Source organism: Populus alba, chromosome 10 (assembly GCF_005239225.2).
Source record: "Populus alba chromosome 10, ASM523922v2, whole genome shotgun sequence".
Lineage (NCBI taxonomy): Eukaryota > Viridiplantae > Streptophyta > Magnoliopsida > Malpighiales > Salicaceae > Populus > Populus alba.
In genome coordinates, this window is record NC_133293.1 from 17,436,842 (window position 1) to 17,454,066 (window position 17,225).

The following is a 17,225-nucleotide window of genomic DNA, read 5'->3' on the forward strand; positions in this document are numbered from 1 at the left end:
ATTCATAACCGTATCCTCGTGATATTTCACGTCACACCCAAAATAACTTCTCTCGCAGAAAAAGGAAACAATTAATTTAATATGAATGCAGTGGTTGTTTGTCAGAAAAATTGAATAGGTTTTAATCAACTTCAAACATAAAATATAGCCTAATTAATGTTAGCTATATTTATTTCATTCAACTGCAATGTTTATTTAGTACACTAGGAAAATTCAGCTCGGTAACCAATAATCCCCGCCCCAAAATTAATAATAATAATAATAATAAATAAATAAATATGACAAGTTTGGTATCAAATTCATCACAATAAAAGTCTATTTAAAAGTATAATTATAGTTGTTTTTTTTTAAATATTTTTCATGTCAAAATACATCAAAATAATTCTTTTTTTTTTTTAAAAAATAATTTTTAAAATTAACGCATCAAAACGATACAAAATATTAAAAAAATTAATTTTTTTAAAAAAATTAAATTTATTAAAAATATAAATTAACCCGCGTTTCCAACCAGTCTCACACCAACTAACATTCACCATCATAACACTAACTGGCACATTCCATCAATATTTAGACCAACTTTCTGTCGTTAGTTAAAATGCCAAAGTAATTATTGATAGAAAATTATTACCAAAAAATATCTCATGGGATTTTATTTCCATTAGCATTTTTGTTGGCATTATAAATTACAAACAAAAATGCTGATGAAATTGTCAACGGAATAAAACAAAATGGAATTGCCGATGGAAATTTCATGGCAATTCCATGGTTTTTTTTTTCTTTTCAAAAAGCTTTATTTCCTCCACTTGCCAGTACATTACCTTCACTAGACAACTTGTCCATGTCTTGCAAAAGAAAGCACCGAGAAAGCACCCACAGTACATCAATAAGATCAATGATAATGCCAACAATAGGAATTAGGATATACTTCTGAGCAAAGAGACTGCCTGGAAGCCAAAATAAAAAGAAGTCAGTTCATCATTCTACAACCATTTACCATTTCCCTTTGTTTATGAGTTATTAAGCTAGATGCTAAAAGATCAAAATTCAAAGGAAACAATGAAGCATGAAGAGTTTTGGTTTCACAGACCCAAATCTAGTGTATGTTTTTTCTACCTACACAACTTAGCCTTTCAAATCAAGTTTTCTATTGAACAACAGAACATAGAAGAAAATGATTGCTAATAGGACATGGAACAATAAGGTGCATTTATTTCCACACTTGCATGTTACATTGAAGGGGCCAGCAGCGCACATTTCCAAATTCACCTGTGAAGGTATGGTGAGCATTATTAGAAAGTAGCGAGGGTTAGTTCTAGGTTAGTTTTTCAAGCACTAGAGATGAGCAACTTTCATTTTTACTTTGTCAAAAAGCTTGATTGAAGGGCACCTTTAATTACTACTTTCTTGTTGGATCTAGTTATTGCAAATCTTTATTCCTGACCAAAATCTAAAAAAAAAGAAAAAAAAAAGAAGAAGAAGAGACATCTGCATCTGACAGAGTTTCCCGAGACAAGTTCAATTTTGAGCCTTCGAATGCAGCAATCAAAATGCTTTATATGTGAGGTTATTAAGTCAATCAAAATCAATCTCACAACGAACAATAGGACAATTTCACAGAGATAAGCTTATCAGCAAGAAAATGTTACCTGGCCTAACAAAATCAGATAGACCAAAATCAATAATCCTCATTGGAGCATCCTCATCAGAAAGTATGGAGTCAAAGCTAAAAAGCAACTGAAAATATCTGAAGTATCAAAGGGAGTATGAAAGGTTAACTCTGAGTAAGATATATACGTACTCCATGACAACATAGACATTGTTTTCATCCTCAAAAGCATCATGGAATTTGATCATATTCGTATGCCCCAATAATGCTTTCCATATTTCACCTCCCAATGAACATCTTCAATTGATATTGTTGTTGTCATCTGCCAATCAACACCCATTTAGTTACCAGAGCACCCCAGCATTAATTCAGTCATAAAATATCTCAACTAACCAAAAAAATCAATTTCAGTTCAGATGGCAATAGCAGCTTTCATAATGCCTGCTCAAGTCAGCAGTATTGGACACTAAACAATATCAAAACTTTTTTCCCGACAGTTAGAAGTATCACGGAACAGCTTGGACGTCAATCGACTAGAACTTGAACAATCGATATTTATCCACCTCTTAATTATGCATCTAGCAAACTTTGAATAACAATGCTCCAATTAAGAATGTTGGAATCTACACAGTAGAGCTACATCTATCATTTAAACTTTATCGAAAGAAAAGAAATGAAATGGCAATATCAAAATCTAGGGTTTCAAGCACACTTACTTCTTGTGCCTCTGCACAAATGGGGAATTCTTCGCATCCTACTCTGCAAAAACACAAATATCTAGTTGATTCTGTAGAAATTTTAACTGCATTACTCTTCAGTTATTTATACCTAAAGCACAAATAATCAGATTTTATAACATTTATATTTATTTTGCTCCACATAATTGTAATCGATCGAGTAAAATAGCTTAATTGAAACAAAGATTAATAGGTCAAGTCTAAGATCATAAGAGAGAAGGAAGGAAAGGGGTTACCGGTGAGGATGCGAGAGAATCTGGTGATAAGAATGCCAGTGATGGAAAAGCCGACAAAGAAAGGCCAGTTACGGTCCCATTTTCCCCGGATAAAAAAAAAACAATACTAATCTAAGATCTACAAAAATATAAAGAAAAAAAGAAACATTTTTGCAATAGTTACAAGAGAGGATTCAGAGAGTTGAGAAGGGTTTTAAAGGCAAAAAAAATCAAATTTTTGAAAAAAAATATTTTTCATCTGCAAAAAAAAAAAAAAAAAAACACGGGTCTAAAATTTTCAACGAGATTTTCACGCAATTTAGTCGAAGATTTTTACAGAATTACCGACAAATTTTTATTTATTTTTTATTTTATCACCATTTCCTTAAAATTCATAATAACTTTCGATCTGTAAATTGCAACGAAATATATTTCATCCATGTTTTCGTTGATTTTTACCAATTTTCAGATACAGCTATGATACTCGGGTGTTAATTTACCCGGTAAGCATGTCTGTTTTTCATGTTATTGTTTTGAATACCAATCTAAGAAAAATTGATGGAATATGAATGTTTTTCGCAAATTCTACAACCAGATCATAGGTGGTGTTTTACAGACCACCTGGAATAGAGAAATTTAAATACTTGGTCAATATTAAAATCCAAAAAAATTACAAAGCGGGTTAAAATTACTCCTCAAGCAGTACAAGTTCGGGATAAATTTTAGCTCTGGAGAGAGAGGGTAAAAAGTTTTCAGGGGAAGCCCAAATGTCACTGATGGGTCAATATATATATTGTTTTCGATATTGTTTTTTAGGTTTCTTGAGCTACAGAGTATTGAGCCATCAAGAACATCACAGCCCGGATCAAAGAGCCCTTCCTGGCCAGGAAAAGCCCAAATGTTACTGATGGGTTAAGGTGACCCCCTGCGCAACAAAGAAAGTTCTTGTTAGTATGGGCTAACGTACGCTGGTTTCACCACGCTTCAGAAATTTGTTTTAATTCCTTTTCACAGTGAAATTATGACTACTTTCACAGTGATCCATTTTCAGACAGAAAAACAATATAAACCATGGCTTCTTTAAAATTTTGATTTAACTTATAATAGAAACTAAAAAAGAGAAGATAGTATAGCTAGAAAATAAACTAAATGTAAGCTCAGAAAAACCTCAAGAGTCAGAAGATTTTTGGAGGAGGAGATTCCAAAAGGCAAGGAAAGTCATTCTTGTGGGTGATTTCTCAAAATTGAGGGGCGATTTCTCAATTTGTGGGTGTCATTCTTGTTTTTTGTATCCTTCTGATCTTATCAGATCCTTTTGAAACGGTGATGATTGATCTTCTCATTTTCCTCATGTTAGGCTATATATGTTTCTAAAATCTAAATGATTAAATTCATAATATGTAAACACAATTCTCTCTCTCTCTCTCTCTCTCTCTCTCTCTCTCTATATGTATATGTATATGTATATGTATATGTATGTATAATAACTTTACTAATCACCCCCCATGCAATCTAATTCATTGAATTCAAAATTAATTGTAAAATATAAAGCATGAATCATATCTATGATCGAATTCGAATTTTGGAATCGAAAGTGAAGATTACAGGAGGAATGCAAATGCTTTCGAAATGGAGATGGTACTCACCATCGAGTTAACGATATCCTATGTCCAGTCCAGTAGACTGGCTCTTACTGATGTGGGGTCGATTGAAATAGCACGGGGGAGGTTGAATGCTTGGTGTTGGAGAGTTGGGAGAAGCTTAGTGCGAGTTGGGTTTAGAGGCATTACAGGGATGATCAATGATGGATAATAATGTTAATCTACATTTTGGGAATTCCATTGTAATTTCAAGATGCAGAGTATAATTTTAAAATACAAGAATTTAGTTCTGCAATTAGAACAAATCAATTCAATTGTACTTGAATTTTCTTTTACAGCGATATTATACACATGCTCTTCCTTAATCTTTTTTTCATTTTTCTTATCTTTTCCACTTCTCCCATGCATCACAATTTCCAAAAATCGCTCCCCTGTACCATCATCAAGTATTCCCACTGGAAACAAAAAGGAGGATTCATGACTTGCTAGTGTATGTTTTATGGATAGAACAGCTTGGCAAATAAGAGTTCGTTCCACGTATCCTGAAGGCCAGGCAAACACCAATGCACACAATCTGCATAGCTAACAGGATTAGCAATTTGTTCAGGAGTCAATGGACTCCATTGCTTCTTGTATATCGAGGTATGCGCATCTTTGCGGTAATTTGAGAGGAGTGTGATGTTGAGAAATGTGATGGGGAATCTTGATCTGCTAAATTCATCTCCGATTACTTCCATTATGCTTCTCTTGCAATCCGATCCCCAGTATGTGGCATTGTCAACCAGAGTTGTTTGGTTGTAGCAGCTGTGACCCGGTTCGCCTCCCCAGTCTGCGCTCCTGCCCAAGTACTTCAAATGTTAGTCCCCTGTCTAGATAAGCTAAATCAGTGTACTTTTCTATGTTGTCATATTCTTTCATCTTTGTTGGTTTGTCTAACAGAATCAATTTGGTGCATAACACAACAAAATCAGACAATGGAAGAGAGACAGTCTGCTCACTTTTGATGAGTAGGTGACATGCTGGTGAAAAAGACCCTTGTTTTCTTGCGGTTCATATTCTTTCTCACCCATCTCAACATGCTTTTCATTGCCATACGATACGCATCCTCGGGTGACACCTCTATGATATCTTTTGTTTCATCTTCGAATGACCCTTGCCTGAAAAACATAAGCTGTTAGACTTCAATTCTTCAAACTAATACAAGCTGCAACCAAGAAAACTGTGACAAATCATGAGTGAAAAGCAAGTATTTACAAGATTTTTATGTCGAGGCCAGTCATCCACCATAGGTAAGTATTGAAGACTATAATATCAGTGCCTTTCCAATTTTTCCCATGTTTATTGATTGAACCTCTCCTCACAATTCTATCTGATACTCTATGAATGACAGCATCATCCGAGTTTGATTCAAGGAGAAATGGTGCCCAGTAGAACTCAATTGTTGCATTGTATTCCTGTTCAAACATAGACGAAGTTACTTTTTGTGTACAAGTTTCATATATATATATATATAAATATATCAGGTGATGTGAAGCAAATTGAAGAAGAAAATTAATTAAATTCACCTTGGCAGTGAAGACTGTTAAAGAACCGAATGTTTCCATGGATTTTTGGTCTTCAGGGATAAGTCGGTGGAGAAGACAGACCATGGAAACATATTGACCCCGGTTCAAAGAATCACCAACAAACATCATTCTTTTTCCTCGTAAGGTTTCAAGCATCAATGTGGCATTAAAACTGCATAATATGTGACAAAAGCGTTGTCATCATCTACATGCCAACAATCTTAATTCCAATGTTATCAATGCAATGATATCCATCAAAACATCAATCAATCAAGTAAATAACATGGTGTGGCAATTTGTGGCCATTGGGATGAAACTACTGCACGAAAACTTCAGAAAAGGTGTCTTTTTTTGTTTCTATTGCTCAATGCAATAGTCGATTTCAATTAAAGCTTGGAATCAAAATCTTGGGTCTGCAAAATAAAAATTAAAAAAAAACAAAAAAAACTTCTCAAAAGTGCAAATAAGAACGATGATGATTTGGAGAGTGAACGAGTTGAGATAGACCTTGTGGGTGTACACAAACTACTGGATCCGACCCACTTGACTACAACAAATGAACAATCCACACTCAGACAAGTAATATGGGCCTTCTCACAGAGGACTATGGGCAGAGCTCTCTATCCCATACTAATATCAAGCCCATTTAAAGGTAAAACTCGTGCAGAAATTAGAGACTGTGATAAGACAAGGATAAATTATATTAGTCCCCATTGACTCATTTAATTTAATATTTCAAATATCAATCTCATAATTATTTATTTTTTATTGAATATTTTGGACCTCTATATATATATATATTTTTTTTTTTTGTGAAATAATATAACATGTATGGGGTTTTTGGAAGGAAATATTGGGAGAAAATATGAAAAAATTGAGAGAGAAAATTGTGTCCTTTGATTATCATTTGCTATTCAATGGCCAATGGTTACGCTGGTACATCTGGAAATTGAAGTGTTAGCCTTGGAAATTCTAATCTATTTATTGAGATTGAACGGGATGTCGTTCGCTATGCAAGGAAAGACTAGAATATAGTTCGGCCGTAAAACGAATTGTATATTCGACTAAGGATAGTCCGAAGCAAATATATATATATATATAAAAGAGATGGTAGAATATTTCAAAAGGAAGCAAAATTAACGCCAACGATGATATGTTTATTATTCTTCTTCCAATCGAAGTGGGTCACACGATTGGGAATCTCAATTATTTATATTTTTAATCAGCAAGTTGATCAAGCATCGACGTTATTGCTGATCTGTCCTATTTGATCTGAACATGCCCCCGAATTTTAAGCAGAACATGCCCAGATGAAAGCAGAAACTGGAAATTTAGGAACAACCACCCCTCACATAGGCACACCTACTGATCATGGTTTATCTGTTGTTACACGTCACTCCAAATTAAACTTTATGCATTTAAAGAAATTTAATAAAGTTTCTTACACAGTAATTTTAATTACATGATTTTTTAGGCTTAGAAGTTAAAAAATATATCAAAATAATATTATTATTTTTTAAAATTTTATTTTACATCACAACATCAAAATAATATAAAACATTAAAAAAAATTAATTAAAATAAAAAAAATCTCAAAAGTACTGTCAGAACCAATTCCAAAAATGATATCAATACAGAATTAACATGGTATAATTATCTTTATTGAAACATGATTTTTTCAAACGGTAAAATTAATAGTTATTCACAATTGCATCGCATGCAATTTAGGAAATTTCGTAGAGAAAAGAGAGCAAATTGATACTTACCTCGGAAGATCACAGCCATGAGGTTGCCATCTCCAGTATTGATAATCCTTCTCAGGCCTGCCATGCTCTTGACATGTCAACTGTGGCTGTATGTACGGACACTCCGATTCTTCATAAAGTGGCCGGTTTGAATCGTCCCACACCCACCTCCCGCTAAACAAGTCACAACCTTCTGGGGTCCTCCCCGTGGAGAAAGGTAGCTTCTCCCACTTCTTCTCTAACCCCATAACATGATATAATCCATCTCAGTCAACCACACGGTTTTTACACAAAAACTCTTTTTTTTTTAAGGAAAAAAACAAACAGACGAATCATATATAAATAGAGTGAGAGAGTTAAAATCTGATAACCACCGATCGAGTGATCAACTCACCGGTTCTGGTTGCTGGACGGTCAGGGTTGGGGTCGAGCTGGCCGAGGAGGCACATGAAATCCTCGCCATAAAGAATGGCAACAAAGACAATGAAAACCAATAGAGTGAGGAGATAAGGAGAGAGACGGGCCTTTCTGATCAGAGATGATGATGACGAAGAAGAAGAAGCAGTGAAAGGTTGCTTCATTTTTGAAAATTTAAGACTGCGTTTAATGTTCATAACGTTATATAGAAACAATTATGTAGGCTTGAAGCATTCGAGGAAAGAAAATACGAGTGTTGATTTCGATGTCTCATGATAACGTTTTGATTTTTTTTCGACAGGTTTAATACAGAAGTGCTCTCTCTCCCTAATAATTTTTTTTTTTTTTTTAGGTTTAGGAAGAAATTATTTATTTGATACACTCATTTAATAAATTATTAAAATATGGTTGGTGACTAGTTCGCACAATGCAAATACAATTGACTTGTTCAGGTGCATGTATAATAGTAATAATTAGGTGTATCAATCGAGATCTCGAGAACACATAATACAATGGAAAAAAAAAAGAAATAAATTGTATGTGGATTGTGGAGAAAACAAAAACCATAATAACATACAAACAAGTTCTGGTATTTGATCCTTTGCCTTGCCTTGGTATTTTTTTTTATTTATAAATTGATACTTAATATATATATATATATATATATATATATATATATATATATTATTTAAAAAAAAAAAAAATTGATATGATAGACAACTATAAAGGAAAGAAGAGAAGGGCTGCCACGGTGAGTTAGAATGTACTTAATACTTTGTTTTTTTTGAACCAATGTTTTATTTTAATTAACTATAGTAAAAAAAAAATACTCATAGAAAAATAAATGAATAAAATTAAAGAAGAAAATGAAGTAGTGCTAGGAAAAAATAATACTTATAATATCACAAAAAATGATGAAATCTTATTCATAAGTCAAGTAAAGATTAAATCATGTTCTATTAAAAAATATATAAAAAAAATGTTAAAATTAAAAAAAAAAAGCCAAAAAATAAATATATAAAAACCAATATTCAATATTAAATTTGAAATGTGACGAGAAAAAAAAACCCCAAGAGCATGGACCTTTAAGCTTAACCCCACACCTAGGTTGACTTTTTTTTAGAAGGCAAAAGACTTGTCCCTTATTCCTTTTTCTTGAAAAAGGAAAAAGCAAGCAATGCATCCTTTACTAATACAATTCAAGCAAATGGAGGTTATTCCCCAACAAATCAAGTCATGAGTTTTTATTTTTTTAAAAAAAGTATTTTTCAACCTATTTTTTTAACTTAAAACATCTAGACAATACCTTATTCATCTTACCAAACCCATTCATGACTTTAAATAACTTAAAAACAACGTGATAACCTAAAATAAAAAAATATCTTAAGCTTAGATCTATAAATTTAGGAGATGAAAAACGAAAATAACATATAAATGAAACTTTTTTTGTCAAATAAAACTTGCTGACATCTAAATTGATCTTTTTCGTGGTTGAAATAGATGTTAACCAAGACTCTTTATGCTATTGGGATTCAATCACTTTCTCTTTCCTCTCTCAAAATATAAACTAAAAAATAAAAAAATAAAAATTTTATAGCACAATTGAATCATTGAAATATCAAAGAATCGAAAAATGCTATCATTTAAATAATAAAGAGGACTAAAGTGAAGTTCTTGCCCTATTCTTGAAATTGCCCTTATATTCTCTTTGTTTTACACTTTGGTCCCCCTTTGTTTCAATTTTGTCTCTCTTTGACATCTTTTTTTAAATTGTTCACAAATCTGGTTATAAAAGGATGCAATTAAAAAGAAACAAGTTTTAATGATTAATTTTTTAAAAAAACATCGTGCATTTCACAATAAGAAACCACAAGGTTTAGAGTTTTCTGTGATGATTTCTTTGCTGAATGAATGTTTGTTAGATGCATAATTTTTTTTTATTAATGTGGGTATTCAGGTTAGTTTACGCGTATTTCAACTAATCCCACAAGCCCTGAAGTTAACAATCATGTAAGCATCATATGACCTTAAGGTTTGTAGAACTTGAATTGATGAATTTATTGCATGCATTATTAAACTGGTAATTTTATTTTTTTGGTTACTAGCTCCAAAAAAAAAAAAAAAAAAAAGCTTATGAAAGACTTGGAAATGTTGACATCAAACTATTTTCAAACAATTACAGCATTTGTTGAAAATTGTTGCAAATTCTTAATATCTAATCCGTTCAATATTGTAGTGTTTCGTATTTATCTAAATATCTATCTTGGTTTTCATGCCCACGTTTTCTCAGGCATTGTATGTTGCAAAAAGACACCGGGAAGGAGAGTCAAGGCTCACGAGAACAAGTAGAAAACCACGCCCTCCCGGCAAGGGGTGGTGGCGCATTAAGACACTATTATGGAAGCTGTAATAATTTCTTAACTTGTACGTTAAGATCAGTGAAGAGATGGATAACAACATCATTTTGCCTTGGCTTTTTCATACCATACCTGGCATTTTATATACATAAACGACACATCCACCACCGCAACAACTCGATCAAGAGAGCGAGAGGAGTTACAATTCTTTATTCGAGAGGTTTAGGTGAGTATTTGGTAGTATTTCAGCTTCAAGTGGTTGGCCTTCCTTTTCCTGTACATCCGACTTTAAGAAATTACATTATGGGGATAGATTAACTAACACCAGGATTTTTTTTTTAAAAAATCTGTTATCTACCTAATGACCGTTACTTCTGATTCGGTGCCTTTCCATTGACGACGTCCAGAATTAATTGCTACAGAATAAAGTTATTGTTTAGAAATAAAGATATCTTAAAATGACATCAATAGACTAATTGAATAACTTAAAATTCACATTTTTGTGGAGGAAACCTTCCAAAATCGTAGTTTGGCAGTGGTGGCTTTGGTGCAAATGGAACAATGCCAAGAAGTCCCAACGATGTTACTTCAAATGCCAAGCATTGTGATTATAAAAACAGTCAGAAGCAGATGAAGGCTGCTTGTATATCTTTATCATCTGGGTTTTTTTCTTCATCTACCATCACTGGATTTTCTCATGCACCACTAATGGCTGTCTGTGCTTTGCAATCCAAGCAACATGGACGTGACTCTCAGTCCTCAAGATCCGAAGGGTTTTTTTTTGTGGTTATTATAGTTGATTCCTTAGTTGCACAGCTGACAAAGAAGATAAAGGGAACTAAGAAATGATGTGCTGGGACCTACAGAGGCAAGCTACGATACAGGAAAGTGCTCTAAGCGTTACGTCTCCTTCTATACATTTCCTTTTTGGCCAACTCGAGAACCTTTTTTATTATTACTTAATAGAAAATAAAATAGAGCGCCTCTGAAATAGCTGCAGCAATTTTTTTTTGCTTGGGTCCAGGAAATTGGTCTTCTTTTCCTTTAACTCGGCAATCAATTATCAATTGATGGAATGGGTCGATGCCCAAATTAGAAATAAAGGGCAGCAGAAGCCCAATTATAAAATGCAGATAAATTAATCCAGACCTCAAACAAAAGGCCATCAACACTAGCCCAGATAAATTCTGTGTTTATTGCTGTCGTCCCTTGTATTTTTTACCCCCCTTCAAAATCCTTAACGTCCCAGGTCTCAATTCTTATCGAAGTTCAAACTACTGTACAAGGAGTCAGAGACTGGGCCACTGTTTCCACCATTACTACTATTTTCTGAATTCTTTTGGATATTGAACCTTTCGTTTTTCAATCATCCTTAAAAAACGTTTCTCTTAAATCCAGACAGACACTTAGATTTTGATTTTGAAAGTGAATGGAAGAAGCGGCGGGTACAGAATGGACACCACCGAATCACCGAACCCAAACAGAGTGTTAACGAACAATCGCTTCTCTGATTTAGAACCTTCAATCTCCGAACCGGTTCTCGAAGCCTTAACTCAATCCGGGTTCGATTATTGTGAGCTATGCAGCTACTAAGACGTAGCCATCGACGCCGCCACTGGCTCCGGAAAAAAACTCTAGCTTGTGTGCTACTTCTCACCGAAATTCTTCGCTGATCCTCTTCTCCTCCCAAACCTCACCAGGTGATTGTTTTATTCTTTACTTTTCTGCTCTGTTCGGCTGCTGATAAATGCCAGAAAGTTTGTGTCTTTTGTTGTTCGAATGGAAAATTAGTGATTCTTGTGGCCAGTTTTAGTGTAGGGTTGGTGTTAAACTTGCGTAATTTAATTTATTGCATATTCAATTAGAGTAAGTTTTGTCTGTTTTAGTGGAGTCGTAATTTGGTTGAATTCAGTATTTGAAATGCTGAAAGAAAATATTCTCATTTTCTTTGATTTTCTTAGCTCTGTTTGGTTGCTGAGAAAATTTGAAAAATGAGAGGAAAGTTTTCAGTCTTTTAGCTGTTTCAGTATTGAAGATGGAAATTTTAACTCTGGTGGATTTTGGGGATTTTTTTTTGCTCAGTTGCTTCCTTGCATTTGTTTTTAATTTTGGTCATGTTGCTTATTTATTAAGCTGATAATCTGAGTGTTTTATGTGGTTTACAGGTGATGGGAATAATTGATTCTCCTACAAGGGAGTTATCCTCTAAATATACAATATTGCACAAAACCTTTTATCGCGACCTTATCAAATTTTTAAGTCCCTGCTACTTGTTGGGGCATGGATGTAAAAGCAGATGTGAAGAAAATAGAGGAGGAAGGAGCTAATTTATTGATAGGGACGCCTGGGAGGCTATAATGAAGCGTGTGGATGTCTTGGATTTTAGAAACCTTGAGGTAGTGATTTTTAATCACTTGACGTGGTTGATGCTTCTATACCCTCATGTCTGTAATGTTTCATGTGTTATCGTTCTGTAGAAATGCAAAGCATTTTCCTCGGTTACTTCTATGTAAAGAAAACGTGACCACTTAATTAGGGACATCTGATAAAATGTTGCACGTCTTTTTAAGAAGTTTATTGAGATAACCATGAACTGAAATTGCATATTATGGAGATTGTAAACAAGGATGATTTTTGTGGTGTGCAGCAAAAGACGATCATGAAGTTTAATGGTAAATTTGTTCATTGGATTTGGTGAAACAGGTTTTGATTCTAGATGAGGCTGTAGACTCTTGGATATGGGATTCCAGAAGCAGCTAACTTCCATTATATCTCGCTTACCCAAGCTGTGTAGAACTGGCCTTTTTCTTAGCTACTCAAACTTAGGTTGTTGAAGAGCTATCCAAAGCTGAGCTGAGGAATCCTGTGAGGGTTGAAGTTCGAGCTGAAACAAAATCTTTGATAACTCAGCATCAGCTAAAAATCAGCACCTTCCAAGACACCATCAGGCCTTCACCTGAGGTATATTGTACATTTAGTTATGATAATTCTACAGGGCACCGAGTTGTCTTTCAACTTGTGTTAACCCTTCATGTTAATGGAGAGCAATTGTTGGTCAATATTTGTCTTTAGTGGAGTCACTATGCTAAATCTATCTTTTCTTTCTGCTGTATCTGGAATGCGAAGCAGATAAGAAACCGTCTCAGCTTTTTGATCTCCTTATCAAGAACAAGTCTAAAAAGATTATAATGTGAGTTGTGTTTTATATTTTAAACGGATAGTAAATGCAATCTACATTATTAAGGCCTGATGAGATATCGTTCTTTTAAAAAGATGATTTCCATACATCCACAGATACTTCATGACATGTGCCTGTGCTGGTTACTTGGGGTTGTTCTTCCACATCTCACTGTTTTCTCTGATATCTCTTCATGGGAGGATGAAGCAGGTAAAAATTTGAAGATGAGCCCAGTTTGTCGATGTCAAAATCTTGAACTGATAGTTGTGCATTCTGACATTTTCTTTCTTCTTTTTTTTTTTTTCTTTTTATGCCTGACAGACTGCAAGACAGAAAGCTTTGACTTCATTTACTTCTCTCGCAAGTGGCATTCTTCTGTGTACTGATGTTGCAGCACATGGACTTGACATTCCCAGTGCAGATTGTATGATGAAGGTAGCGAGGAAACTACCTAGATTCTGTGGCCTTGTAACTTCATGATGAGAATGTTATGATTCCATGCTAACAATATTAGCAATTTTACTTTAAACTTTTAATTTCTAAAGTTAATTGACAAGTGAAAATCCTTTTTTGTTTTTAATCTTGCAGTATGATCCCCCTCAAGATCCAAATGTCTTCATTCATAGAGTTGGTTGAACTGCTCGGGTGAGTGGACAATGAAGTGCTGTTGTTTTTCTGTTGCCAAAGGTATAGCTTATCACTTCTGCATTGAAGTAACCATTATTAGTTCTTAAATATGTCATTTGGTGTTCTTTGTTCCTGCTATTTTCTATCCACTGCTTCTATTTACAACAAAAGTGATCAACGTGGCTGCTTTCTTGCAGGAGGAAAAGCTTATGTGGAATTTCTGTGCATAACAAGGGTTCCTCTTGAAGAAAGGACATGTGCAGATGATACAGATGATGTTATTCCTCAGGTGAGCACAATTGTTTCCTAGTAGTAACTTTGAAGATGTTGATAGAGAAACAAATCCTGATTAGGTTCACAATGCTATTAGTAAATGCTGAATGACCATTTTTCTCTGTTGTACATGTATCATTATCAAGCTTATTTAGATTTGATGCCAGCAGTACATGCTGAAATAGTGTGATTAATTATGGTGCTCAATTCAGCTAATTGTGTCACACATTGAAATTTGATATTTTTTGTTCATATGTTTCCAGAGTTAATACCTCCACTGCTATTATTGTTATATGCTGAACACTGGCTTTCTTTCTGTATAATGTACCTAGCATCATAGTTCATAGCTTTCTTTTCTTCTATGCTCTTCTATTTTCTGGTAATTTATTCAATATCTCTGGTCATTGCCTGTTTCAGGTACGATCTGCTGCCAAAAAGAACCATGATGTCATGGAGAAAGGACTATGGACAAAGAACTGAGAGCATTTGTTTCTTACATTCGTGCATATAAAGAACACCACTGCTCTTACATTTTCAGGTTAACAATTATGCTTCATCCTGTTCTTAACCCCCCGCCCCCCTACCTGCAAAAAAGCTAACTCTTAACTGGGCATGAAGTGAGACCATCTCAAGGCTTCTCATCCTAGGGCCTTGCTTCTGTTGGACCATATCTAGGTTCGCCTTATGTTATTATCTTACAGGTGGAAAGAACTTGAAGTTGGGAAGTTGGGCATGGGATATGGCTTATTCCCATCGATGCCAGAGGTAAAGCACCTCTCGCTTTCAACCAAGGGTTTCACTCCAGTTGATGATGTCAATTTAGAGAAGATCAAGTACAAGTAAGAGTTCTTCACCATTCCTTAATTACCTCATTAAGGGCCTGTTTAGGAGTATGGTTGTGGTTGCTTTTTAAAGTACTTTTCATGTCGAAATGCATCAAAATGATATTTTTTTTATTTTTTAAAAATTATTTTTGAGATCAACATATCAAAATGATCCAAAACATACAAAATAATAATAATAATAATTTTTAGCAAAAAACAAAAATTGAATTTTTTTAAAAAATGGGTTAGCTTGCGTTTCCAAATGCTCCCTAAGTGTGAAGAAGAGACTGTTCAGTTTGTAGTGGCAATCTAGTGATGAGTACTCATGATTAAATATCTTATGCTTTAAATGTTCTCATTTGCACTCTGATTTACTATTTGAGTCATCTATTCTTTGTCATAGTTTAGCAGCTTTAAAAATTGGTTTTCTCCTCACCTAAGCTTCACCTGTATTCATATAAATCTTTAATGCTTAAACTCATTTTCCTGCGCTTACCTTGTCCAGATTCCATGTGCTATCATAAAACTTGATCTTCTCATTTTCTTAAGCAATTGAATTCTGATAGCCAATGATTGTGATCGGGGATAAATCTAGTGAGAAGCAAAGGCGGAAAGATTTGCAAGCAAAGAAAGAAGCACAGCAATGAGAACCAAAACCTCAAAATCCAAGCAAGACCCCCAAAGCTGCACCTACCGTCATGAGAAAGCAAACTGCTAAACAGAGACGAGCTGCCCAAACAATTGAGGATGAAGAAGAGTTGGCTCGGGAATATCATTTATTGAAAAAACTGAAGGGGACAAACGAAATGCATGATTTGCGGATAGTCATCCCGTGAGTTCACACGAATGGATTCTCTGCTGCAACTTTAATGCAGGCTTTAAAATTGAGGAACCAACTTAAAACTTGTCTTAGTCACCGGCTAAGCTTGCTGTGAAGACTGGACTAAAATCTTCTACAAACGCTGCAAAATTTTGTTGCAGAGAAACTGTACAGGTGACACAGAGACATGTGATTCCCTCTCAGTTTTGGGTTTACATGAGTGATTCGAGCGGTTGCTTCTGTTGCCATTGCTTTTTCCTGTACTAGGACATCCTAGAGGTTGTGAAGGGCACCGAAGCAGAGGACTGTATGTTGATGTTAGTGGTTGTCAGAGTGCACTAATATGAATTCATGTTGACAGTAGTATGAATTTAAATGGGAATTGCATGGTGGTGAAAGGTGTCGATATGAGGAAAAATTTATAAAATACAAATGAAAGAAATTTTTCTCCGTACGAGTATATCCCAACCGTTTGAGCTTCCTAATCAATTTGGTTTTGAATTGTTTTTGAGTTAATTGTTTAGAATCGTAAAATCTTTTAAAAGTAGTTATTGACAGGACTCGGCTCTCAATTAGGAATAAAGTCCCGTTAAACCTTTCATCACTGTGCTATCTTTGTCGATATCACGGTATCTCAGGAATCTTACAAAACCCCTTCGTAAAGCAGCATCTTATTTTGGCACATCAATTCTAATCTTATGCTTGTGCAATATCATGTTAATAAAACTTCGATGAATCCAGCAGTGCCATGATCATTTCAATCGTTTTTCACGTCGCAAGGGCGGACGTGCACAAAACAGGAGCATGGTAGGCTTCTCACTGGAGCAATCTGCACGCATTTTTTTGAAAAATTAGGTTTAGAATTATTGAAAGCAAGAATTGTATTCCCCTACTTGCTGTATCAAAAACCAAATGACACGCTTCTGATAAAAAGCGAGATGCGTTTCCTCTTACTTGCTGCAAAGAAAACCAGATGACTCGCTTCTGATAAAAAAAAAGCATATCCTTGAATTGTATGCTAGTCTTTGAATGTACCATCACAAAGACCCTGCATGCACCGAAGTCAAAGTCTTCGGCCCTAGGTTTGTTTCCAAGGAAAAAGCCAGGGAAACTACACATAATGACTAACAATAGAAAACACCAATCAAGAACTTGAATACAAGTATGCACTCAATGATAATCCAATCAAATACAATCCATCAATTCTCCCTAGGCTCTGTGTCGGGGGTCAAGTGGCTTATTTTCTTGTACAGCTGTTCAA

General features: G+C 34.6%; 1 protein-coding gene, 1 long non-coding RNA gene and 1 pseudogene across 4 annotated transcripts; 1 reads left to right on the forward strand and 2 right to left on the reverse strand.

The window, feature by feature from the left end:
- Positions 1-538: 538 nt before the first annotated feature.
- LOC118043186 (uncharacterized) lies at positions 539-2,797 on the reverse strand. 3 transcript variants are annotated; one of them, XR_004686598.2, is made up of 4 exons: positions 2,580-2,797; positions 2,323-2,365; positions 1,647-1,928; positions 539-1,266 (listed from the first exon to the last, which is right to left on the reverse strand). It is a non-coding gene; the product is annotated as an uncharacterized lncRNA (long non-coding RNA). The 3 variants fall into 3 exon arrangements; XR_004686599.2 differs by having other exon boundaries at positions 539-944; positions 2,580-2,788; XR_004686597.2 differs by having other exon boundaries at positions 539-1,928; positions 2,580-2,792.
- A 1,625-nt stretch (positions 2,798-4,422) lies between these two features.
- On the reverse strand, positions 4,423-8,159 carry LOC118043187 (protein trichome birefringence-like 33). The gene is made up of 6 exons (XM_035051064.2): positions 7,863-8,159; positions 7,490-7,706; positions 5,725-5,896; positions 5,414-5,613; positions 5,158-5,316; positions 4,423-4,996 (listed from the first exon to the last, which is right to left on the reverse strand). Exons 1-6 carry the CDS (start codon positions 8,080-8,082, stop codon positions 4,657-4,659), a joined length of 1,308 nt encoding a protein of 435 aa, XP_034906955.1. The 5' UTR covers positions 8,083-8,159; the 3' UTR covers positions 4,423-4,656.
- Positions 8,160-10,875: 2,716 nt separating this feature from the next.
- Positions 10,876-15,943, forward strand: LOC118043188 (DEAD-box ATP-dependent RNA helicase 18-like; annotated as a pseudogene).
- Positions 15,944-17,225: the final 1,282 nt, after the last annotated feature.

What these genes read in the sequence shown, in the direction of transcription:
- LOC118043187 (XM_035051064.2), bottom strand. Translation starts at nt 8,082, where the DNA reads ATGAACATTAAACGCAGTCTTAAATTTTCAAAAATGAAGCAACCTTTC. An exon ending in CCGTCCAGCAACCAGAACCG is followed by an intron (nt 7,707 to 7,862) that starts GTGAGTTGATCA and finishes TTATGGGGTTAG; the next exon opens with AGAAGAAGTGGGAGAAGCTA. An exon ending in ATGTCACCTACTCATCAAAA is followed by an intron (nt 4,997 to 5,157) that starts GTGAGCAGACTG and finishes GTACTTGGGCAG; the next exon opens with GAGCGCAGACTGGGGAGGCG.